Source organism: Channa argus, chromosome 7, assembly GCF_033026475.1.
Source record: "Channa argus isolate prfri chromosome 7, Channa argus male v1.0, whole genome shotgun sequence".
Lineage (NCBI taxonomy): Eukaryota > Metazoa > Chordata > Actinopteri > Anabantiformes > Channidae > Channa > Channa argus.
In genome coordinates, this window is record NC_090203.1 from 15,994,872 (window position 1) to 16,019,334 (window position 24,463).

Below are 24,463 nucleotides of genomic sequence, written 5' to 3' on the forward strand. Positions count from 1 at the left end.
GTGTGATATTTTTACCTTGAAATCCAAGGTTTATCTGCTTAACTTTTATTTCTATGGTCACAAATAAATCATGACTTGCAATAACATTTGAAATCTTACCTGTAGTTGTTGTTCCATGACAGTTATCACTTCCCCTGCCATAGACTCCAGTTTCTCCTGGATTGGTCCTACTGACAAGCTGTTCACCTCCTCTCTGGAAGCTGATCCAAGGTGGTAGAGGTTAGGAAGCAGCTAAGGAGGACAAGGAGACAATCATAATCAATGGTATAAAAAACAAAATAACAAAAAATAGGCAATGTAATGATTGAATGAGGTTGAGATTTAACAAAAAAAAAAAAACACATTGTAACAGTACATTCAGGAAGTTTTCAGACCCCCTTCACTTTTTTAATTTTATGTTGCAGCTTGATACTATATTTATTTAAATTCTTTCTGTAAATTCTCTGTAAATTTAGTAATAAGAAAAAAACTATTAGCACATCTTGGTTTCTTGTTCCTCACAGTCTGAGAGTCCTTTAGAGGCTTTCATGTGCTCCAAATCCGCTTTCATGTGTTTGGGTTGAGGAGAGGCTTCCGTCTAGCCCAGATTGGTGGAAGGCTGCAGAGATAGGCGTGCTTCTTGAACTTCGTCCAATTTCTAATCTCTTTGCAATAATCCTGTCCTGAGCTCTGCAGGCAGTTCCTTTGACCTCATGGCTTTTTGCTCCGATTCATGATGCACTCTCAGCTGTGAGGCCTTCTATAGAGAAATCAGGTCCAATCAATTTAATTTTACCACAGGTGGACTCCAGTCAAGGTGTAAAAACATCTCAGCAATGGTCAAGAGAGGTTAGAGGCATCTGAGCAAAACCTCAAGTATTGAAACGCTGTAGCTCAGTTAGTAAGATTTCCACTGTCAGTGTCCTTGGGTAAGACGCTGAACCCCAAAGCTGTTCCTTGTGGGTCAGGTGAGCACCTTGCATGGCAGCCACACACCATCGGAGTGTGAGTGTGTGTAAATGCAATATTGTAATATTGTAAATCGCTTTGGATAAAAGCGCTATATAAGTGGCCATTTACCATTGTTGCAAAGGGTCTGAATACTATTTCAGTTTTTCCATTTTAATTAATTTACTGAAATTACATGCTAAATTTCTGCTTTTATAGGGATATGCATTTAGATTAAAGAGGAAAAAAATAATTTACATAATTGTTATATTAGGCTGCAACATAACAAAACTGAAAAAAAGGAAGGCGTTCTGGAAACTTTTTGAATGCACTGTGTATATACGGATGCATTATCTTATGTGTCTCCGCACTGTTTTAGAGTTCCTGGCATCTCTGAGGAGGTTCTCTGCTGACTTGACATCCTCTGAGATGGCATCTTTCTCAGAGTTCCTCAGGGAGTTTAGGTGGTCCTGCACCTTCACACAGATTCTGTCAATCATCTGTAAGACGAAAATAAGACAAAGATCTGTAAATGTCTTCAGTAGTCAGTCTTCAGTTTGGAGGTTTTCTTGACTAAAGTTGTTATTAAATATACTAAATATTCTACAAGTGTGAAAGCATGTTTACAAAGAATTTTACTCTGTGTTAATGTCTCTAGCTAAATTTGGTTCACAAACCTTTCTGAGCATTTAAACTCAAATCTAATAAATGTTGCTTTTGTCTGTGTTTATGTACACACCTGCTGTGTGGTTGTGGTAACAATCCCCTGCTGAAGCCGATAGGCCTGCTCCTGTAGGTATTTTCTGGTCTCGTGGTTTCTGTACAGATAATTCTCAATCTGGGGGGAAGCACAAAGCTAAAGTTATCATAAAAAAGTATAATGAAAATGATTTTAAAGTTGTGGCCACTGATAAGGAGTATAGTATGTTTTAAACACAGTAACGCTGTCATAGATAAATTGAGGCTGGACGAGTCAATAGGAACTGTCACATACCTTTAGTAAAGCATCCTCTGTTTTCTCAGGATTGGCCTTCAGAGCCTGGGAGGCATCGATGATGGGGATGGGCATGAAACGAATGGTGAAATTTCTAATGGACAAATAAAGAGGACATTATTCTAAAGGCTGTGTAGGTAGTTCAAAATCTGTTTCATCTGTTAAGTATAGGTAATTTGTTTTATTTTTTAGAAAATGCCTTTAATCAACCCAAGATTGCTCTTTGTGTATAAATGTCTATAGGTGTAAGCGTGTAGTGACAAGCCTGAAACTGTATTGGATGAGGCCCAACCACTCAGCTGCTCTTACGCTGGTCTGTTAGACCTGAACTAACACCATTAGAGAAGGTACTGATCTTAAAAACCACACATTTTTTATGAAGCAGTCTGTGCTCTACCCTTATCTTTTGAACTGATCCGCTGTAGACATGACCACATCTTTCAAACTATCACTCACGTAATTATCTTTAAACAACAGTTCTTTGAATTTAGTCTAAAGTGCATTATATTAAGAGGTGGTACTAATGTTTTGTCCCATTTATTTATAATAACAAACATGTATGTTGTTAAAATGTATAAATCAAAAAAATCTAAATTTGGATCAATATCTAAATTCTGACAGGAAACATATGAGGCATGAAGAAATTGACTCAAGGTAACCAAAGTGCCAACATACAGAGATCAGATCATGGTACTGCTGAATAGAACACAGATCAGGAGCAAGAAAAACGAAAATTGTTATTTCAATAATGCAACAGAGACTCAGATGATACACAGAAAGGTGTGCTGCTGGGAGAATATGGGCGAGACAGAAGAGACAGGAGTGTGTACAGATGTGTTCCAGGTGTAATAAAATATAGATATGTGAATATTGAACATTCAGGTACACAGACAGAAGATACTGTAGACAAGAATTGGATTTATTAAGTGATTATTTAATTTTTTTTTTTAAATTTCTTCTTGCTGGTGTCGGTTTTCTGTTGTATACCTTGTGTTTGTCACTTTTTTCCCTATCAGCCTTCCTTCCCCTTCTAAACACACCTCAGCCTTTCCACCTGCTCAGCACTAAGCAGGAAGACATGGGTGCAACTGCCCCAATTAGGAATTAGAAGGGTTCTAACCTTTCAGTATCAGCAGAACTAAACTCCACAACCAGATAATCATTTACAAACACACACACACTTAAAACTTTATGGACAATGCTACTTACTTCTCCAGAGCAGCTGCCACATCTTGAAGGCCCTGAGGGCTGGTGTTGTTCTTATCCCAGATCACAGTCCTGCACAGAAAGCCCCAATGTACCACAAGCACACAAGTAATTCATTACCCAAACAGGGCATTTACAACTCTGAAACTGCAATTAACACAACCAGATGCCATTATGGATATGTTTATCCCCTTTCAACAAGACTTTTACAGAATCTAAAATCATTTTACTAAGGTTTTCAAAATAGTTGTTAAAAATTGCTTTTGAATAGGTTCAAAACTATATAGGGCCAAATGGCAATGGCATTAACTTTAAGCTACATGTAAATGAAGAAAAACTTGTTACCACACAATAAGGCGTTTTAACCATGCGCTGTAACCACACTATAATTGTCTGAAAGGTGCTATATAAATATAGTTCTTTTCCCTCGCAGGAGTTAGCTGCAGCCACAGGATACACTGTAAAGTATCAAGACTCGATAAAAGAGACTTTAAAAGTTATAACAAGTCCAAACTCAAAATCCAAGCCCTTCACCTGAGTTTGGAGTTGATCTGCAGAGCTTTGGCCAGCATCTTGGCTCCCATGTCCCCCATTGCATTGCCACTGATGTCGAGCCTGGTTAGTGAGGAATTGCTGCCGAGGGCGTTCAAAACGATGGTCAGATCACTCTTTAGTCTGGAGTCTGCTAGTGATAGGGAGGTGAGGGGCTGGGGAGGGATGGATCAAGGATAGGTTGAGGTAATATAAATTTACACTGTAAAAACAAAGTGTGAATCATATCTGGTGTATCTGTGTTATAAGGAAAGTGAGACAGTCTGTGTAACCCCATCCTACAGCCATCAAACAGAATATGAACTGATAAGCTGCCCATGTGTTTATTCAGCTTGAGCACCGCCAGTAAACCATTGAAAAGGAGCTCTGAAGGCCTTTATTGTATATCACTGCCAACCTTAACCAAAGTGTAATTTATGTCACAGAGTGCTGTGTTCCTTTAGCCAGCTTGTTTACCTGTTAATCTCCTTTAATTTATCCTTAGACAGGGATGTTTGGTCTCCTTATATGTTCTATTTATTTGCTTAATGATGATGTTTCTTTCACTCACCTTAGTGGTGATTACTTTTATGGCTTACAGTCACTTTCCAACTGTCTAAAGCTTTTTAAATGTACTGTATGATAGACTTTTATTTCTATTACAAAGACAAAAAGCACCTTCTATGATATATTTTTGGCAAGAGGATAGTAGCAGCAATTATAAAACTGTTCTATCAGAAGATCAAATCAACTTGCAAGACTCTTCTCTTAAATGTCAGCGATATCGTGTTTCAATACTCCATGGGGCAAAATAAAACATTCAGCACTGGATAAAGTGCATTTCTTTGTGATTATGAGGGCTTGCAAATCTCCCACAGTGTTCGTATGTTCAGTAGATTAAATGTGCTCTACGATGCATTTACACAGCACGAGACTGCTGTAATCTGCTTCCAATAGGCCAGTCATTTTCATTCACCTGGTTGAGCCACACCATTTTTTGAGGGGATATTACAGCATTGACCAAGAGGTATCAGCTTAGTCTCTTAAGGCCTTAGAGCTTAAAAAAGAAAAACTCATTGTGCAAATTGTGCACTGCAATACTGCTTTAGTGTATTTCTTTAATGAAGCTTAGTATTTTATAGGCAGATTAAAGTGGCAAGAAATGTGTGTTTAGTGAATGCATTAAAGTTAAGCATCTACATGGTTGTCAAGGCAGAAAATTAAGTTTTTACGTGTCATTTGAGGATGGAGAGAGAATTATTTACTGCCAACATGCGCTCCTGTGGAGCCCAGACAGATATTAAACATGCAAATTTAAATAGGTACACGCTCCTGCACCAGTAGCCACAACTGCTTTTTCTTTCTCCAGTGCTGTAAAATATCAAACTGGATCCACATCACTGTTTTCTCTGGTAGACAAAATCTTGGAATGATATGTTCACTTGCATAGAAAACAACTAATGATGACATCTGGTTGTAGCACTAAATGTAGAAGGAGCCCAGGTCTTCCAAGTCCTATTTCTCCTTATGGGTAAAGCAGATGACTTTGAGCAGTGACCAAAGATAATAATTTTCAGCCCTTATTGATCACAAAAGAAGTCTCTTATTAACCTATGCCAAATAAGAGGCACCATACCAAATTACCCATTTGGTCATCAAAATGATTAACCGTGCTTAATATTGGGATAAGACTCATTTTTTCCTAAGTGTGTTCAGCAATAGATTATCCTATTTCTACACTACAGTCCATAGAGTTATACTTATTGATTATTCTTTTTCAAAAACTAAAGAATTGTTATTAACATTGGCCTTCAGAAGATCCTCCCACTTTTAAAGCTATTAAATGAATTAAAAGGCATCTAAATTTGATTTAACAAAAAGTGAGGATCCAAAGATTAAAATCATCTTTCCACATGTAACACAGTTACCTCTAACCCTGCACTGCAGGGGTTAGAGGTTAGCTGTAGAGCAGCCGGTGGATGTTCATGATTGGCTTCACCTGGGTCGATGCTTGTTGATTTGAGCCTTTGGCCACTGTTTGGAGGACATTATGTCACCAACAAGCTACAGTCCTCCACAAAACAAAGAGACAGAAAAGCAAGTTAAAAACTCACCGACTCCTCTTCCTGTATCATATGGACCAGACTGTCCAACACTGGAGCAAGGTTTCTAAAAGGCAAAAAAAAGAAGACAAACAGGAACATTTCATGAGTGTGTGGAGTATAGAAAAATGTATTATACAGTTACTACATTAATATTTTCAGATTTTCTGTGAGCTTCCCTCTCAAATACAAAACTCTGTACACTTCTGGTCAGTCTAACACTTTTAATAGGTATGGAGGGTCATGTAGCATTTCTATAACTAAGTCTGGTTTCTTTGATGCAAGTATCAGAAGTAAGAATCTGTTCTTCCGTGACAGATATGTAGTGCTACGTTATAACGAAACCCAGACCAGGTCTTAGCAGTAGCATTCCTATTATTGCTTAATGCTGTGCATGTCAGGTGTGAGGTGCACACCATCCTCTGGCTCGGTCTTACTTGGATTTGATACTGGTGAAGTTCTTGCCCAGGGAAAGGTGTCTAATGGACCGGTTCTTGGCTAACCAAACCAGCAGAGTAGACAGGTCAGAGTCCAGGCCTGAGGAAAAAGTATGGAAATTGCATTATATGTAATAACAGAGGAAGGCTGACTGATATCTACTAATGTTGATTTAGATCCTTTTTACTTCACCGGGGGTTGAAAAGTAAACAATTTGGCCCTGGAAGCTGCTGCCTCACCGTTGTCAGATATGTCGAGGCTGGAGATGTTGGGAATCTCAGCAATGCAACCTTCAAGGATCTGAGAACCTCCAGACCGCAGCTGTAGGGACAGGGGAACATCTTTTTAACACAGCGATACAAAGATATGTACAAAGCATATGGTATATACGAGACTTTGCAAAACAACCTCCCCTTGTCCGACCCACTATAACCACTGTAAAACTGTGATTCCTCAACTACTGGCTGATACTGCGTTCAAGCATCTACTATGTATGAATCTGTCTACACCTCTAAAGACCATAGAGCAGGTAGTATCAGACTAGAAGATGCAGATAATTAAAACATTAAACCAGACTAACAAAATGAATAAGACATCGGCATTTTATGTGATCAACTTGTCCTGGTAATTCAAAATTACACATAATGTCAAATACCAGAAGAACTGCATTTGGATGTGGCTTCTAGTTTAAATCATTTCATGTCATGTGAAATGTTGATAAATGGAAAATAAAAGCCGAGAACAATATGATTAGAAAAGTAAGAATCTGGTAAAACAGACGTGCAAATAAAAATGAGATGTTGATTATTAGGAATGAGCACGTTGCTACTTACACAATGGCCAAGCTTACAGAGGCGTTAGGGGGAGAGAACAGCATGTCAGAGCCAAGCCAACAATTACAGAATACAAAACACACAGATGCTTAATGATCATTCTGCAAACACACTCATCGCAGACACACACATTCAAAAGGGAGTTACACACAGTTCTTATTTTGTGCACTGTCAACCTACTCGAAGTACAGTTCTAGACTGCCTCCACCAAATGGTTCATTAAGGCTTCGAAAAAGAAAAGAATGAATCATTTTCCATTACAGCTTCAGCTTAGAAAGATTTCTATGGGGATCTGGAATTGGATTTCCTGTGTAATTTGCATTCATGCATTATCTTTAGAAGTCCCATTGAATATGCAGCAAGCTGTCTTTATCTGTTGAAAAAAGGGAGGAGATGCTGTGTAAATGTGTGTGTATGTGGGTGAGAGTTGTGATGAAACAATTAAGATGGGGAAACTGAACACCCAGTCAACCCCCCTCCCTCCCTTCCGTCAGCTTCACCCCCTTCGCCCACGCCTATCCTTTGCCAGCTATTCCATTATACAGCCACTTAGTCGTCCACTGGCCTGTCAAAGGGTTTGGAGTGGATCCTAAAAAGCTGATTTCACTGGATGAGTATTACATTAAAACTATTAAAAGCCACACTCAAACTCAACCTGATAAAAGGCAATTACTGTGTACATACTACTAATGCTCGAAACTGTAAAAATAAAGGCATCCTTTGCATTTTTTCAAGGGATGAAACTTATTGCCAATGTATCTAGTATTTTAGTGTTTTAGTAAATATTCACATGTTTCAAGAATCACTGTATATGCAGTAAGGAAATGAACATGTAGTTTAAATAATACAATTGGGATGTGTATATACTGAAAATTAACACCTTAATTTAAAATAACTTATGTGCAGTGCATCTCTGTAGGTCTTACCTCACAGCAACTGAGGTCTAACGACACGTCCTTCACATTCAGGTTACTGGCCAGGCCAAGCAGAAGCGCTCTGAAACAATAGCATTAAATTCAGTTTAAATCTAAAAATGTTGATGAAATATAACCCTGACCTTTAAAAACTAAATGTTAGTAACCCATGACTTGTTTTTGTGAGTCTGGATTTCCCTGGACGGGCACCTTTTTCTTTGCTTCACTTTGTTGTGTTTAACTTTTTACCTGAGGATACTTTTCCCCCCATGTTTAAATATCCCAACTCAATCTCCCAGTTGCAGCTGTTCGCTAATGTTACCCCTCACTGTGATATAAGCTGACAGTTTTTATTTTTACCTGAAAGTCCAAAAATGTACAGCTTTAAATGCATATATAAAGGAAAAAAGTATGAAGTCACAGAATGCAGGAGAGAAGGAGCTGGTCCTTAGACACATTCAGTGTGAATGACTCACTTGAGGGCCTCTGGTGGCAGCTTGGTTCCTGACATGTTAATGGAGCTGAGAGACATGGCACTGCTGAAGAAGTGCTTGAATGATGGTGTCACATCTTTGCCTTTCCTACAGAAACAGAGGAGAAAATCAAATAATGCCACATCAGTGACAGTAATATTTAAGATCACCAACACACAGTTTCTAAAATTTTGACCCAGTACTATAAAATGTGAAAGCCCCCTGTAGCTGGCCTGAGATTGAGGCCAACTTTAAGGTTTTAGACTTTTACCAGGTCCTAAAAGCCAGTAACCCACTTTGCCTACAGTTTAAGAGACACCAACAAACAAAGGATACCAAAGGAATTTTGAAACAACAGAAACACTGTAAGGCCCAGATACATGTAAACAGTAACCTTGTCTCCCACCTCTGCTGCTATCTGTACACTCATTTGGTCACCACCTACATAATATTCTACCCCCATCCCAAATCCATTTCCCCTATTCCCTTGATGAAGTCCTCAACTCCCTGGGGAGACACTGGAGAGAGAGATAAGAAAGGGAGGAAAAGCCCACCCCTCACCCATCTGTTTCACAGATCATCAATCTGTTTAAAACAAATGAGAGGCCCAGAACATTAGAACCACCTCTTCATGTCATGCACTCCAGTACAATTCCACTACCCACTATGACCCATAATAAACACAGGTGACTTATCACCTTTCTGAGAGTTTCAACTCAATCTGGAACTTGTGGCAGAGCTGCTATATTGGGTTGAATTAGATTGTACAGCTGTACCTAATGTAGTTTTTACTGAGTGTTCACACCCACACTCCTCAACGTGTGTTACTGTAACAACTCCTGGCTAATCCCAGCCTATTTAAACAGTTGCAATGTTCTGTCTTTGTCTTTTGTTACACTATTTGACGTTTACACTGATGATCCTCTGTTGTACCCTTAAATGCAGCATGTACACTACAGTACTTCCAGTGTTTCTGCATTTGGACAACATGGAATCTTACCTGTGGGGGAAGGTACTCTTTGACACGTTGAGAACAGAGAGGTGTTGGACTGAGCCTCTCAGAAGAGCAGAGCAAACCTGGAGTACACACAGCATGTTGGCTTCTATTAAGTTTTGGAATTTAAGTTTAAAAACAAACAGCCACAAAAAACATTTAGGATTTGTGACCACTAAACACTTTGCACTTTTCAACCCTGTTGTAGGTGTATTTATATTTGTATGTGTATTTATAGTTGCCTGTACGTGACGGAACATGATTTAGGAGCTAATCAATATCTTCAGCAAAAGCATGAAAGCTGGCAACATCTCAGACTAATCAATAAAGTGTATTTGGCTTCAGGATCCACATCAATATATCACATACAGCATTCAAAGCTCTACACAAGCAGCAGACAGCTACACAGATTGACTAAGTGTATACATTGGATTACAATCCTGTATAATGAGGAGCAACTCTAAATTATTTTAGAGTTGCAGATTTTATTTATATTAAACTCATTCAGTACCTTTTGATTTGAACAAGTTTTATTTCAATGTGGCTCCTGACTTACCTGGTCCAATGAGCAGTCAGTGTTGGAGAGGTCAAGGGTTGCCAGGCTGTTGTGTTGACCAAGGAAGTGATAGAAATGCTATAAACAAAGCATAAAACAAAATACAGTAGATGGTATTAAAATGTGAGACAGGATATTGTAAATGTAGATTCGACCAATCATCAGCAGATGTTAAACTAATGCGGTGATGACCAGTGGAAAGTGACTTAGACTCCAGTAGGTCAAGATTTTAAAATCTTTGGTTACATTTTCTCATTTCTTTGTTTGTTTTAACTATTATACAGTTTATTTTTCATAATACTTTTTCTGCTCGCCTTCTCGCCTTCTTACTGTGACATTTCATGTCACATCGTTGTTGGATACTAAAAAAAAGTACAGCATCATTAAATTTTGTCTTCTGCTCTTCAGACCAAATGCTTAGTTTTGAAACTAAAATCAAAATTGTCACTATTAAAAATTCTGTTTGCTGAAAGTCCCTCTCTATTCATATTTTAAATGGGCTCATTTCTGCATCTAATTGAATTTTGCTCTGTACATACTATATGCATTAAGACTTGTCCAGTTACAAATACAGTAAATCAGTCTTGTCTGTTAAATGAATTCCAATGTGCAGCCACACAGCAGAGTGTATCATGTCTGTATCTTTCCTTTGAACAGATGTCAAACCTCCAAGCATCAATACTCTCCAGCAGAGTGACATGCCAACTGATTTACAAGCGCCTGAAACTGCAGCGCCGAACTGTTTCAGTCAATTAAGTGCTATTGATACCAGCTTAAAAACAGATTAGATACTGTGTGTATTTGTGTGTGTTTACCTGCATGTCATCTCCTCGGAGGATATTCCCTGAGAGGTCCAGATGGACGAGGCTGCTGGGGATGGATGGGTTGGCACTCAGTGACTGGCAAAGGCTGTTCACCCCTAAAACACACACACACACACGCACATGAAATTCTGTTGTTGTTCTGTGATATTGAGACACTAAACATGAAACTGCTGACCTGTCTATCACATGGCTGACACACAAAAAAAGGCACTGTTATAAAGTCCTCACTCTGCCTGCCAGTGAATCAAGGCATGATACACACAACTATACAGATGAGAAGATATGACAGAGAATATGATAAAGGGGAATGAAGTGACAAACAGGAAATTCAAGAGACCAAAATACAGATCTGCTAAATTTTGAGCAGCATCGACAAAATCAATGAAGGAAAAAAAGCCTCAAGCCTCTCCGTTTTCCATGAGCAGTGAGGGCTTTTGGGTGTTTGGATTATAGATTCGGCCTTTAGCTAGATGAGCAGGCCTCAGTTTAGGCAGCAGTCTTCTCACTAACCCTACACTCTTTATTCATCGCCTGAGAGCAGAGCTTATTTACAATGGGTCCCTAGAGATGATGACAGGTGTCATAGCTTTAACTTTGGATGAAAACCAAGAAGAAATCTACCCCAAAGTAACTGTTGACACCAGCTATATTTATTTAAAAATTATGCAGAGAATAACTTTATAGAACTACACAATCAGACTTATAACTACTTTTCATTAAAGGCCATAACTGTTATTTTTTCATAATGAAGAGAAGTTATGGCTTTAGTGACTGAAGGAAGGTGATCTGGAGAGGAGCATTCATGCCAATTAAATCGAGCATGGATTGTGCGCAGACTGTCATGGTAATCTCACGTATCACAAACACATATTTGTCATTTCTTCCTTCTGTAAATCAGTGTTAACAGTGGCCATGGAAGATGTGAAATGCATGAGATAATTAAAGAGCACTGACATTAAAGCCAACATATAAAGCAATACTTGAAACCAACCCTCTCTATTTCATAACTGTGAATGTTTCCACTATACTTCAACTCATTTTAGCATCTTCAGTTTATGTACATAAAAGTGCCAGGGATACAATACTGTACAGTACATACCTTTGGGTGATAGTGAGGTTTTGGAGAAGTTTAAATGCTTAAGCCCCATATTGAGTTTGGCAAACTGAGCACCCAGGGAGGAGACACCTGCAGCAAAAACCAAAGGAAACAAAACAGCATTTGTTCTTTTGAGTTCTCTTTTGCGAGGCTGATTTGGAGTTGCTCACTCATACACAGACTTTGCATATTTTACACCTTTAGTCAAAATTTTACAGGCGCAGCATCAGAACAGCCATCATAAAAGTTCCTTCTTTATGCTACATTTAAAGAGACTGGCTACAGAGTGGCTCAACACTGACAATCCCTGCAGAAAAAATGACAACAGACACACTACAGGCAATTCTGAGAAGGAAACAAAAGTGTAGCAGAACTTAAAGAGACACTCTTAAATGTTGTAATAATTGAATCAGTCCGAACAACTAGTAAACATGAAAAAGCCTAATTTTACATAACAGCATCAACAACTCATTTATAAATGTTTACCAAAGTAAACTTACCTAGAGCCTAAATGTCAATTAAAGTACTTACTGTCAAACCTGGCCCTTAGTACTTGCTACTGTAGTTTTTAAATAAGAGGACATCCAACAACTTCTCATGGTACATGAGAAGGCATTATGAATAATTGATAAGCCCCTGAAATCTGTAGAGCGTTTACATTAGCTGCCTAATATTTAGTTAAATGCCAAATAATTACTAGTTAAATGCATTATTGGGACTGTTACTGAGAGGCCTCAGGATAGAGGCCTTTGAGTCTCAGTCCCATTGACTAAACCCACCTGAGCTACAGTAGGCACTCAGCAGTGGTCATTCCTGGTTTGCATGGAAAACGAGAACCAGTGGTTTAATCTACACTGCCTGGCCATAAACGTCATCACTTATATTATCACTTATTTATAAGTAAATCTGACCCTGGATTTTTAATGCAGTGATACTTATGTTTCAGCTAGCAATAATTCTTTCAACCTTCTCTGATGCAATAAGTCCTTATGGCATAGGCATATTTTAAGATGGCAATGCCACGATTCATCAGGGTCAAATTGTAAAGAGTGGTTCAGGGAGCATGAGACATAAATTAACATCAACTAAATTAACATGGACTGGCCACCTAAATCCTGACAAGGATCTTTGGTATCTCCTGGAGAAGAATATGTAGTAATTTAACTTCCTTATCATTAGTACAAGATCTTAGTGAAAATTTAATGCAACTCTAGATGGAAACAAATGTTGGGACATTGCATAAGCTCACTGGAACAACACCTCAGGGACTGTGTGGGGTAATCAAGCCTAAAGGTCGTCCAACTAAATATCAAATGTGTGGCATTGTGTGGAAGTGTACATATATCATAGAAGATATTATATACACATTGAAAATGAAAAAAAAAAAAATCGATTCATTAGGAGAGTTACCTATTAAACTTGATTTGTCTCTTGTTCACATTATTAGTAACCAATCAAATGTTGCCTGATATTGGGACAGTTTTATTTAGATTGTAAAATATTTACAGTGCTGTACCTAGTGGGAAGCTGTGAAGAAAATATGATATGAATACAAAATAGAATAGAAAACACGTTTAGAATAGGGAATTGTGGACGGAGTGTATTAAGGTAGATTAGAGCAGATATCGTACCTCTGTCCTCCAGTGGGTTGTTGGCAAGATTAATGGTGGTGAGTCCTGAGCTGGGGTTGTGGGCCAGGGCTGCAGCTAGCTTCTGGGCAAAATCACTGCGGAGTGTGAAAGAGTGTATCCATTATGTGTGGATGACCAATGTACTGTTTAGATTCAACCAATCAAAAGGCTTTACTGACATGAATATCTCGCCGACCTGGCTGTACCCAAAGGCAGGTCTGAACAGCAACATTATCATAAAAATGGTAGAAATTTTACAATCCCTTCAGGAAGCTGTGGACCATTTTTTAAGGAAACCTAAAATGTCAGATTTTCCAACACTTTTTCTTAAATTAAAAAAAAAAAAAAGGCACATTTTGCAGTGTTTTTCTGATGTGTTATGGGGGATCCGTTAAATAATTATTGCAATTGAAACTTCCTATAGAGACTGAATTTAATAACTGAGGAATCACTTTCTTTTAGATAAATGAAGCACTGCACTAAATGACAAGACTGATGCCAGAAGAGTGAAATGGAACAATTTCTATCACAAAGATGAAAATAGCAGAAATCCAGCAAATATTAATATGCACTTTTTAAATATATCCACTGTATAGTACACTGAAAACTTCCACAATGGAAAAACTAGTGTACGCGGCATGTATTGCTAACAACCCCACAATACTGGATTAAACCACTGACCCTGCAGCTTGGAGACGACCTCTACCTCCCATGTGTCACATCCATACCAGAACTTCTAGGATAGATTGCCAGAACCTGACATTTAAACTAGTTCTGTTTAAAATTTCTTACGTTTTGAGTCCTGCGTTGTCCAGAACCAACTCCTCAAGTCGACTGGAGCGAGACACCACTCTAAGAATCTGCTCACACACATCTGTAGACTGCAGATACACACAGACACACACACGTTAACACTTGTGTTATACATAATTTACAGACAGGTTACTTTAAACAGTATATATACTTCAGTCGTTGTGATGTGTTCTATAAACACCTGACAGTAATATGAAAGCAGTAAATAATATAACATAATATGCTGTTACATATTATCAGTCTCACACAAAGAAAAGCCCAGCAGATCTTAGCTCACTGATCCATACAGGGCTTTACTTTATAATTTTTAATTAAAAGCACAAAGGAAAATACACTAATTAACTGAATCGGCTCCGAGGCTTAAGATGCTATTTTAAGACGGACTACAAAGCTTGTGCTAAAATATTCAAGGTCATGGGAATAACACAGAAATTTACTTTTGGGACACATGATTCCCACAAGCAAAGCTCCTGTACATGTGATGAAACTACTGAAGAAATCTGTTCATTTACGCTAATTAAAGCTGCACCATCGAAAGTACAGAAGTAGTTAAATCTTTCTCTTCCACCCAAAGACTATTCATGCGTGACAACGGGAGACTGGGGACACAAGGCATACTTTAGACATTTAAGAAGAGAGAATGTTGTCTTGCTTCTGTGCTCTGAACACCACAGGAGAAGAGGGACTGAAAGCACTCATATTTAGATCAAATTAAAAATTCAACAGTTGGATGTCCATGTCCTACCTATTCACTGACCCAGTTCACTGTGTGCTGTGTCATAGCCATACACAAAAACACACAGTTTCACTTCTCAAAGTTTCAAATAGATATCCAATTATCTGTGCTAGTTCAAAACAGATTGTACTATATAGGACCATTGTACTATTCTGCTACAATGGACACTGAAAACACTGAAAACATTGTCACAGACTGTTATCTACAGCAAGGGGGTGAGAAAGAGGAGAGAAAATGACCGAGGGATAGGGGAGCGAGGAAGAGACAGTGAGAGGGAGAGACAGAAAGACTGCTGTTCACATGTTTACAGTGAGTGCTGCAGAGGCAGCATAAGAATAATGTAGAGCAGCAAACAATGATACATTAAAAAAAAATAGAGAAAATGAGCTGAGAGTGGAGCATTGCAAGGAGGCAGAGAGGACACAAAGAGACCAACCCAACAGTTGGAGACAGCACTGTGATACTGTAGGCATGTGTGTTAAACCGTTTGCCGCTTATTAAATAACAGCTTTGTCATGCTGTGCAATCTCACACACCTTCACACATGTACATAAACACACACTGTGTAATCATTAGCCATCAAAAGACCTCTTATCACTTGGTGTCCTCTCCTCTTCTTCCCCTCCTTTCTCATTTTCAGCTCAGCATCTTGATTAGGCCACAGAACAAACAGCGTGACTGAACTGAAGATGAGCAGCATAACCCCACGCTGTGGTAGCAGGCTGTGCGTGTGTGTGTTTTATTACTAGTCAAATTCACTAAGATTTTCCTTATCAGTTTGTGGATGGTTCGACTGTTTTTACGCCTGAGGGTTGTGCATTTAATTTTTTCACATTTTTAGAAAGCTTTCAGAATTTCATAGTAACTATGTGTTTTTACAGCACAGACTCAGTGGTTGATGGCCAGTGTTGAACTTGAAGTGCACTTTTGCATGTAAGGACATCTACTGACTTGTTTGTTGAGAAATTTGTTGTTGAGATATGTTGAGTTCCTGATCAGTCAGCCTTTCATTCAGGTGTCTTTGAATCTTATCTCTCTTTACGAATACCTTCTGACTCATTTCCGTTTTAATTTCGGACTTATTCCCTTTCACTTTTTCCACTTTGTTCTTCTGTTTCACTGCTCAGTTTGCTGCCAGGACTCCCTCTCTGTCACTTTCTGTTCCACTCTGCTTTCTAACTTGTTATCGTTTCCATTGGCACAGGATCACAAACAATTCAAAATCATCCTCCAGAATGCCTCCTTGCATGTCTTATTTCCCCACTTTATCCATTATCACTTTCCACAAGACACATACACAGGAAAATGGGGAAAAAAAAGGCATATTTTTCCTGAAACACCTAGAGGAGTTCAGCTGTATTAAATAGTAGCCAGATAAACACATAAAACCTGGCTCTTTGTAAGACAAACACAAAATAAGCTATGTTCAAAACAACACCAAAATACTGTACTAATACACTGTAAAAAATTGGAAGAATTACATTTTTTTTTTTTTACATAAATGTCTTAGTTAAGACAGATAAATGTTTGCGGAGTAGGCCGCACGTGGTAATAGGTAAAACTGAGCAAAGGTTTACATTGGAGAGTTGTTGATGGGGTGCTGCAGGGGGGGCACCAGGCTGAGACATTGAGCCCCTTTGTATTGTCCGGATTAAGAGTCTTATCACACGAGAACAGTGGACTGATCCTCAGTCAACAGACTGGAGGGAAGACTGAGGAAACAAAAGGGGGAAATAGTCTTTATGCCAGACACGTACACATAGTTACACCGTGGAAAGGGAAGATGTACAGTATTCATGGAAGGAAAATTATAATTATTTTAATAATTAATTCACGCTTTTAGCAATTTTGGGGCAAAAATGACTATATTTCAACTTGTGCCATGGGAAATATGGTCATATAGGTACAAGATATATCGTTTCAGCATCGACAATTCAATGTGCTCATTCAATATCGTCACATCACAGGATGTCGACAATACTTTCCTGCTGAGTTAACAAATGTATTAAGCCACTTTATTCCTTCGTCCAAACTTTAATCAGAAGACCAGTCACAGCGAAAAGTGAATTGCTTCCTTGTGACCAAAGAAAGTAAAAGCAAATGTTGTTAACAGACATAGTGAATGTGAGTGGCAAGTAATTTGTTTACTTGAGGTGTAAAAAATTAGTCCCACAGGTCTCACTCATCAGTCTTTGCTATAGGCAGGTAATGACCATTCAGAGCATAGGTCAGTTGGGTTTTAACTGCAAACATCAGTTTTTTAAATTGAGCCATGTAAAACCTAAATAAAAACAGAATGCAATGAATTGCAAATCTCCTCAAACTGTATTTTATTCACAATAGAACATAAACAACATATCAAATTTTATTTTGAATTTGAATCAAAAAAGTTGCTAGAGGGGCAAAAAAGGCTGGAAAAATTATTGCTGCAAATAAACAACCAATGGAGGAGCATTTGAGAACTATATCAGGTTAACTGGCAACAGATCAGTAACATGGCTGGGTATAAAAGGAGCATTTCAGAGAGGCAGAGCCCCTGAAATGTAAAAATGGGCAGAGGTTCACCAATTTCACAAATTGTGTCAAGACGTTGTGGAACAATTTCATAAAAATGTTCCTCTACATACAATTGCAATGCGCAAAGGACAAGGCAAAAATTTGAAGTTTGTTTTGGACACCATGGATGCCCTGTTGTGCAGACTAAAGAGGAGAAGGACCATCCAGCTTGTAATCAGAGGTCAGTTCAAAAGCCTGCATCTCTGATGGTGTGGGGGCGCATTAGCTTACACACCTGGAAAGACACCATCAATGCTGAAAAGTACATAGAGATTTTAGAGCAACATATGCTCCCATCCAGACAACATCTCTTTCAGGGAAGACCTTGCATATTTCAGCAAGACAATGCTAAACCACATGCTGCATCCATCACAACAGCATGGCTTCACAGGAGAAGAGTCCGGGTGCTGAACTCGCCTTCCTGCAGTCCAGACTTTTTACCAATAGAAAACATTTGGTGAATCAAAAAATGAAAAATCTGGTAACGAAGGCCCAGGACTGTCGAGCAGCTGGAATCCTGCATCAGACAAGAATGGGACAACATTCCTCTACTAAATTTCAGCAACTGGTCTCCTTACTTCCCAGATATTTACAGACTGTTGTTAAAAGAAAAGGGGATACTACACAATGGTAAACATCACACTGTTCCAACTTTTTGACATGTATTGCTGCCATCAAATTCAAAATTTTTCCATGAAATGGTAAAATGTCTCTTTTAGCATCTGATATGTTGTTTATGTTATATTGTGAATAAAGTATGGGTTGATGAGATTTACAAATCATTGCATTCTGTTTTTATTTATGATTTACATATTGTACATTTTTGGGATTGGGGTTGTAGGTTTCATATAGCAATATATGTCGCAGAAATTAAAAATAAGACAATGTAAGTTTTTTCCAAAATTGAGCAGCCTTATCATGTTGTTTATTGAGAAAAGACAACCATAGAATGAATGAGATTGGGGGACAGTGACCAGTATGAGAAGAGATGGTGTAAAAATAAACTGACCAGTTTATAGTCCTTAGTGGAGAGTTTGTTGAACCACTGGTTAAACTCAAGTACAGCTATTATGGCCACCAGATCCCTGAGTTGGAGAGAAAATTTCAGATTTGCAATTAATTATTTCTGACTGCGTTTTTATATAACAAAATAAATCATGTTACACGTACAGTCCATTCACAAAGTTTTCAGACCCTCAGACAATGAAAAATGTAAAACTGGCCTATGTATTCAGACCCTTTACAGTAACACTTGGAATTTATCTCGGGTGTCTTCCATTTAACCTACAACTTGACCGAAGTCCATCTGTGGTAAACAAAATTGATTGGACAGGATTTGAGCTTGGTGTTTTTTGGCAGAGTGGCTAGAGGCAAGCATCTCCTCAGTCCAAACATATGAAAGCCTCTTTAGAGTTAGCAAAAAAGCACCTGAAGGACTCTCAGACTGTGAAGACCAAGATTCTTTGTTCTGATCAAACCAAGCTGTAGCTTTTTGACCTCAATTCTAAATGTTATGTTTGGAGGAAACCAGGCGCTACTCATCACCTGCCCAATGCCCTGTGCGCAAGAATGGCAGAAAATCCTCCAATCCAGGTGTGCAAAGCTTGCGACATCACACCCAAAAGACTCAAAGCTGTATTTACTGTCAAAGGTGCTGGGGGTCTGAATATTATCTGAATGCACTCTACAATATTTCTTCTTTGTTGTGTGCCACACTGACTCCATTTGAATTTTTACATTTTACATTTTAGTGTACTACAGTAATTCAGTTTCTGTGCCAACACATACCTGTTCTCTAAATGGCTGAAATCCTGCAGGTTAAGTTCTCTGGTGTCTTGTGTCAAATAGATGGTGTCAACATCCTGGGAAGAAATTTTTTTTATTATATATATATATATATATATATATATATATATATATATATATATATATATATATATATATATATATATATATTGCACAAAGCATTAAAAGCAGAGAAGGCTGTTGCACTTTAGACAGAAATAAGCATAACCCTGAATAAGGATCTGTTAATTTTAAAAAATGCAAAAAATAAGAAAATACTGACCCACTGCACCTCTTCTCTGTAAGGCAGCCCCAACCAGTCACACACACATCTGTACATCTGAGAAAACCCACCTACAAAACAGAGCAAAAGAAATAATTTAGGTGGCACTTACATCATCACTTAACCATAACTGCTTTAATTCACCTTGTATACAGTATACCACTGCTGTTAAATCCCTATATAAGTGACTGGCACACGATACATCATTACAGCAACGTGATGTACTGTAGAGGCACATGGTAATTCACATACTGTACGGGTAAAGTCACTGCTTCCTACCACAGGGTCCAGGCTCAGCAATCTTGCTGTTCTCCCACAGAGTCTGCAGTGAAGTCAGCCTGTCTGGAGGCTCCATGCAGAGCTTTTTCATCACTTTGCTGAAAACGGAAGATACATGTAAACATTATTTACTCATCCTGTTTCTACACTGTAGCAAGTAAAATTTCAAACCGAGCAGCACCAGGTCACTCTCCGAATGCCTTACTCATCAATGGACATTGTCCAGGTAAGCAGCCTGGAGGGTGCTGTATTGCTGAGTACTGCAGTTATTTGAAATGACATTAGCCGATTAGAACTCCTACACACTTGTGTATTTTTATAACCTTTTTTTGGTTTTACTCAAATGATAGTAAATGATGATAAAACACAAAAAATGAATGCCAATTATTTTTTAACTATACAATCCAAATTGTATGTTAAGCTTTACTTTCATCAATCAATCAATCAATCCATCCATCAATCGATAATTACCTTTTGAAAAAAATGATTAGCAGAATGCCATGGATTTGTAAAGCAGTTATTTTTGCCTAAGTCTTCTACTCCTAGTGTCTGCGCACACTGGTTTCTCTCTGTTTTATTCAACGACGCAGCCAATTCAGGAGCATTAAGGAGTCTGATTTTTAAAGTGCAGTACTTGTCTTCTCGGGCCTGCACTACGTCTTCTGTCCTGATTGGATCCAGTAGCAGCATGTCTCTGAAGACTATAGTGCGCACCTTTTAAAAAAATATCTAATTTCTTGGCTTTATCTCACAGAGAATAACCTTCCTTTTTCAAGACCAGTATATACTGATGAGTTTCTTAGGGAAGCTGTTTTTGTTTGGCCATTTTTAGTTCTAATTTAGACTGAAAATGACACTCTCCTCCTCCTATTATTTTGTGCTCAAATATACTTCAAATGAATTGTTTTTCCAACAAAATATGAGAGAAATACAAAAGTGTTAAGGTGTTTTCAAACTGAAGTTCAAAAAGCCGAACAATGAAATGAAATAATGGTCCCAGAAATTAGGCGGATCGGTTTGCATCTGTACACATGAGTGATACAAACTGTTGTGCAACACACAGACACAGAGGCTGAACTCACCTAGGTGGTAGACCTGGACATATCCTCAGCAGACAATTTCCTATGTGAGCTACCACCTCATTAACCTCCTCTGTGGAGAGCAGCTTTAGAGAGAAGGAGCCACGCTCATACTCAATCCCCAGCTGAAAGGACACATGAGTGATTAGTGATTTACACAGCATGAGTGGTTCTACCCCCGCCTGCTTCAGCCTCAGTCATTCATGTTTTACTTTCTCCATATCATCCACCAATACAGTCCGCATTTAAAATCAAATATAGAAGAATATACAGTGAAAGGATTAGACATGAATACATCATGCGTCTACATGTACACGTGTTCTATCAGCCTCCCTTTCTTTCCATTTCAAATTTCACTCCTCTGTCTATTTCCTCTGATCTAACCACTGAAACACATAAGTAACAATTGTAAAACTATCACCATCTATCCACTCAACCCCAGCCCACATCTTTGTATTACTGTATGCAAAAGTAAAGCTTTAATGACATTTATCAAGACTTGCTGTCCATTTCAGTGTACACCACAATCTTGCAAATGCGGATGTAAGGTCATACATGCCTCCTCTATAGGCCACAATTTGAATAATCCATGCTGGTTCTTATTAAACACAGAAGACCATCTGTCAAGCTATTAAGAGGGCAGACATCTCTTAAATTGAGTGGGAGAGAGGTTCAGCTGCAGGAAGAGTGTGGTTAGTGATGGATTATCATATTTTGAAGGTAGATCCTGCTGACTGACAGTTAGCCAGCTCTGGTCAAAAAGCCAAATGGAAGCTCTCTCCAGATGGGAAACATCCAACCCACATCTATCAGTTTGGGGACTTGAAACAGATTGTCATGTCTCATATATTAATGGGTTTTCAGGATTATACTAGCATTCAAGAAATTTTGCCTGCATCATGTCAGTTTTGCATCTCTTACTCACGAAAGCATCTGCTGTGATTACAGGCACAGTTTAGTCCATAAGTCCCCTTATCAGCCAACATACATTCCGTTAAAGATTCTCTCAATAACACACTGACTGCAGAGCATCTGTCCTTTAGCTGACCCTGACCTGTAGCTATCAATGCTTAAGTGCTGTACCTGGGTGGGTTTGTTACAAGCAATCCCCTGGATCTCCAGATAATTGAAGGAGTGTTCCACCTGAAAAAAGAAAATCACAAAAAATAGATGGTGTCATATTATGCTACATTAGAAAAAGACAAGGAGACAGGAAGTGGACAGAAACTATCCCCCAAAATATTGTTTACAAAACCATTTTAAGAAAAATCATACAAAATGTTCAGGGAAAGAAAAGTTACAATTATTTGTGTGTCAAGTGTGAGTGTGCTTTTAATGACAATTATGACAAGAGTGTCAGCAATGGCAGAGAAACGTATGTAAAAATATGTCCCTTCTGTGATTAATAGATTGGGATGCAGTAATTTCTCCTGTTCAGACGCCTACATTATTTTTATTTGCATTTTTACAGCAGCTTTAAATACATTTGTAGCTTCAAAAAATGGGATACAGTCAATTAACTGTTGAACCTAATCAGCTCCTTTCTCCCACTTATTCTAGCATTTACACTCTGGATCTGTTCTGAATTATTAGAAGTTACACATACTGTAAAGCCTCTTTTGCATGTTTTAAATTTCATGGTTTAGAACTTGGTTTAGAATCTATGGATATCTAAAAGACAGGCTTTTAGAAGTCAACCAGAGTTTTATTATTTCTATTTCAAGGGGACATTTGGAGGAAAAAACAAAGAAAAGCAGCAGCTAGCTGTTCCACTCCTAAAAAGGGAAGAAAGAGAGATTCTCTTATGTGAGAGGGGGAGCCTTGAATACAAATTCCTACTACTGTATACAGAGCACAGTTCTTCTGCGCTCTCTCTTTATCGCCGTCTCTCTCACACACATACACACAATACAGTGCCTGAGGCCAGGCCAGGAAGCAAGGCCAGACTATTCCAGGTGGGCGCTGTGTTCCTGAGGCTTGATGCAGACATGAGAGGAGGGAGAGGATAAGCAGACTGCCTGTCTACTGTCTGACCATAGTATGCTGTGTCTGTGTGTGTTTATTTCAGTGCTGCCTGTGGATACTCAGTCTACCAGCTGGAAATAATTCCACAATATATTGAAAATAACAATTTGGGTATTTAGGGTTCAGTGTCAAGACACGTCGCAAAAAAAAGGCCTGTTTATCACATTATTTTTCTTTCATTTGTATTTTTGATCACTAGCTAATTAGTTAAACTGCAGATGATTACTGCAAAGTAATTATTTTACTAGGTACTAGGAGTTAATAACTAATACATACACAATTATGAAAGGAAAAATACTGAGTTGAGCACCAGTGAGTGCACTGACAAATATAAGCTCTAGCCACTGGTGAGCACCATGCTGAGTGTTGTGGGGTGAAACCAAATTGCATTGATCGCTCATTCGTTCACTATCCGTCTGTCACTTTAACAGCTCTCATCCTCTTTTTTTAATTGCATCTTCATGAAAAAAACTCACCACTGAATGTGGTTATGTTCAAAGGATAATATAATGCAAAGGGGTTTGGTGAATTATGAATATTAGGAAGACATCCTAAAATAAATTGCAAGAAGTGGCTATAAAAATAAACAAAGAAAAATGAAATTGTGTGCGTTTGTGTGTGAGAGAGTGAATGTGCAATGTTTTGGGGGGAGACACCGACAGACTGTAAAGGCCCTGCAGCTGTTGAGGAGGAGCCAAACCATCGACTGGACACACACACAAAGAAGAAACCCCACCAAGATGTGAAGGAGAGAGCTATAGGGAAATCTCAGCCACACCTGAGAGAAGAGAAACTCACAGTTCATGTTTAACTGAGGTTTTACTGCTACAAAACAACAATACTTCCATTTAAAGGCCTTTGGGCTCCACTTGAAAGATAAGTAGTGACGAAATCTCCACCTACTGCTTGCTCCCATCTGTGTTTTAGATGCATCATTGAAACTCCACTTTCACAAACACACAGATTAAAAGCATTCAGGTTCCCAGAAGCATTAATAAAATGCTCATGGCTTTGATTCAACAAAAATGGATTCCAGCAGAAAACGGGAAAACTGAACCTACTTAGTCAATAGCTCATGTGAGAGCAGAGGCTAAATTTTGTAGCTGACTCATCTCCACTGTAAAAGAGATTTCACATCTGAAGAATCAATAAGGGGGGGATGCTGTAACAGTCAGCTTTTTTATGGATGTTGGCAGTCTTCATCTTTTAATAACGGAAGTATGCAGCAATTCTTCACTTAAAACATGCACCGTACTACGGACACCATTTTCAAATGTGGACAAAAAAGATTATTAAAACTGCTCATAGAAAATTAGGCAGGCAATAAACAATTCAATGTTAACTAGTGCCAAAAAACTAACGGTAATCACTGATTTAGCACTTGAATA

General features: G+C 38.5%; 1 protein-coding gene across 12 annotated transcripts in view; it reads right to left on the minus strand.

Moving 5' to 3' along the window:
* Positions 1-24,463, minus strand: part of LOC137130501 (F-actin-uncapping protein LRRC16A-like) — a 55,993-nt gene that overhangs the window by 11,675 nt on the left and 19,855 nt on the right. For 8 of the 12 annotated variants that reach the window (XM_067510744.1, XM_067510747.1, XM_067510743.1 and 5 more), the window contains exons 4-27: positions 22,134-22,193; positions 21,054-21,175; positions 19,972-20,069; positions 19,693-19,763; positions 19,413-19,486; positions 18,634-18,709; positions 14,312-14,400; positions 13,520-13,614; positions 11,892-11,978; positions 10,784-10,887; positions 9,969-10,046; positions 9,419-9,495; positions 8,422-8,526; positions 7,958-8,027; positions 7,032-7,043; positions 6,438-6,519; positions 6,198-6,297; positions 5,773-5,827; positions 3,662-3,834; positions 3,131-3,199; positions 1,922-2,015; positions 1,667-1,765; positions 1,299-1,427; positions 100-231 (exon numbers count right to left, since the gene is read on the minus strand). In XM_067510744.1, coding sequence (XP_067366845.1) covers positions 100-231; positions 1,299-1,427; positions 1,667-1,765; positions 1,922-2,015; positions 3,131-3,199; positions 3,662-3,834; positions 5,773-5,827; positions 6,198-6,297; positions 6,438-6,519; positions 7,032-7,043; positions 7,958-8,027; positions 8,422-8,526; positions 9,419-9,495; positions 9,969-10,046; positions 10,784-10,887; positions 11,892-11,978; positions 13,520-13,614; positions 14,312-14,400; positions 18,634-18,709; positions 19,413-19,486; positions 19,693-19,763; positions 19,972-20,069; positions 21,054-21,175; positions 22,134-22,193 — 2,151 coding nt within the window. Of the gene's footprint in view, positions 1-99; positions 232-1,298; positions 1,428-1,666; positions 1,766-1,921; positions 2,016-3,130; positions 3,200-3,661; positions 3,835-5,772; positions 5,828-6,197; positions 6,298-6,437; positions 6,520-7,031; positions 7,044-7,957; positions 8,028-8,421; positions 8,527-9,418; positions 9,496-9,968; positions 10,047-10,783; positions 10,888-11,891; positions 11,979-13,519; positions 13,615-14,311; positions 14,401-16,645; positions 16,781-18,633; positions 18,710-19,412; positions 19,487-19,692; positions 19,764-19,971; positions 20,070-21,053; positions 21,176-22,133; positions 22,194-24,463 lie in introns of those variants that run through there. The other 4 variants (XM_067510745.1, XM_067510748.1, XM_067510741.1 and 1 more) reach the window with 2 other exon arrangements.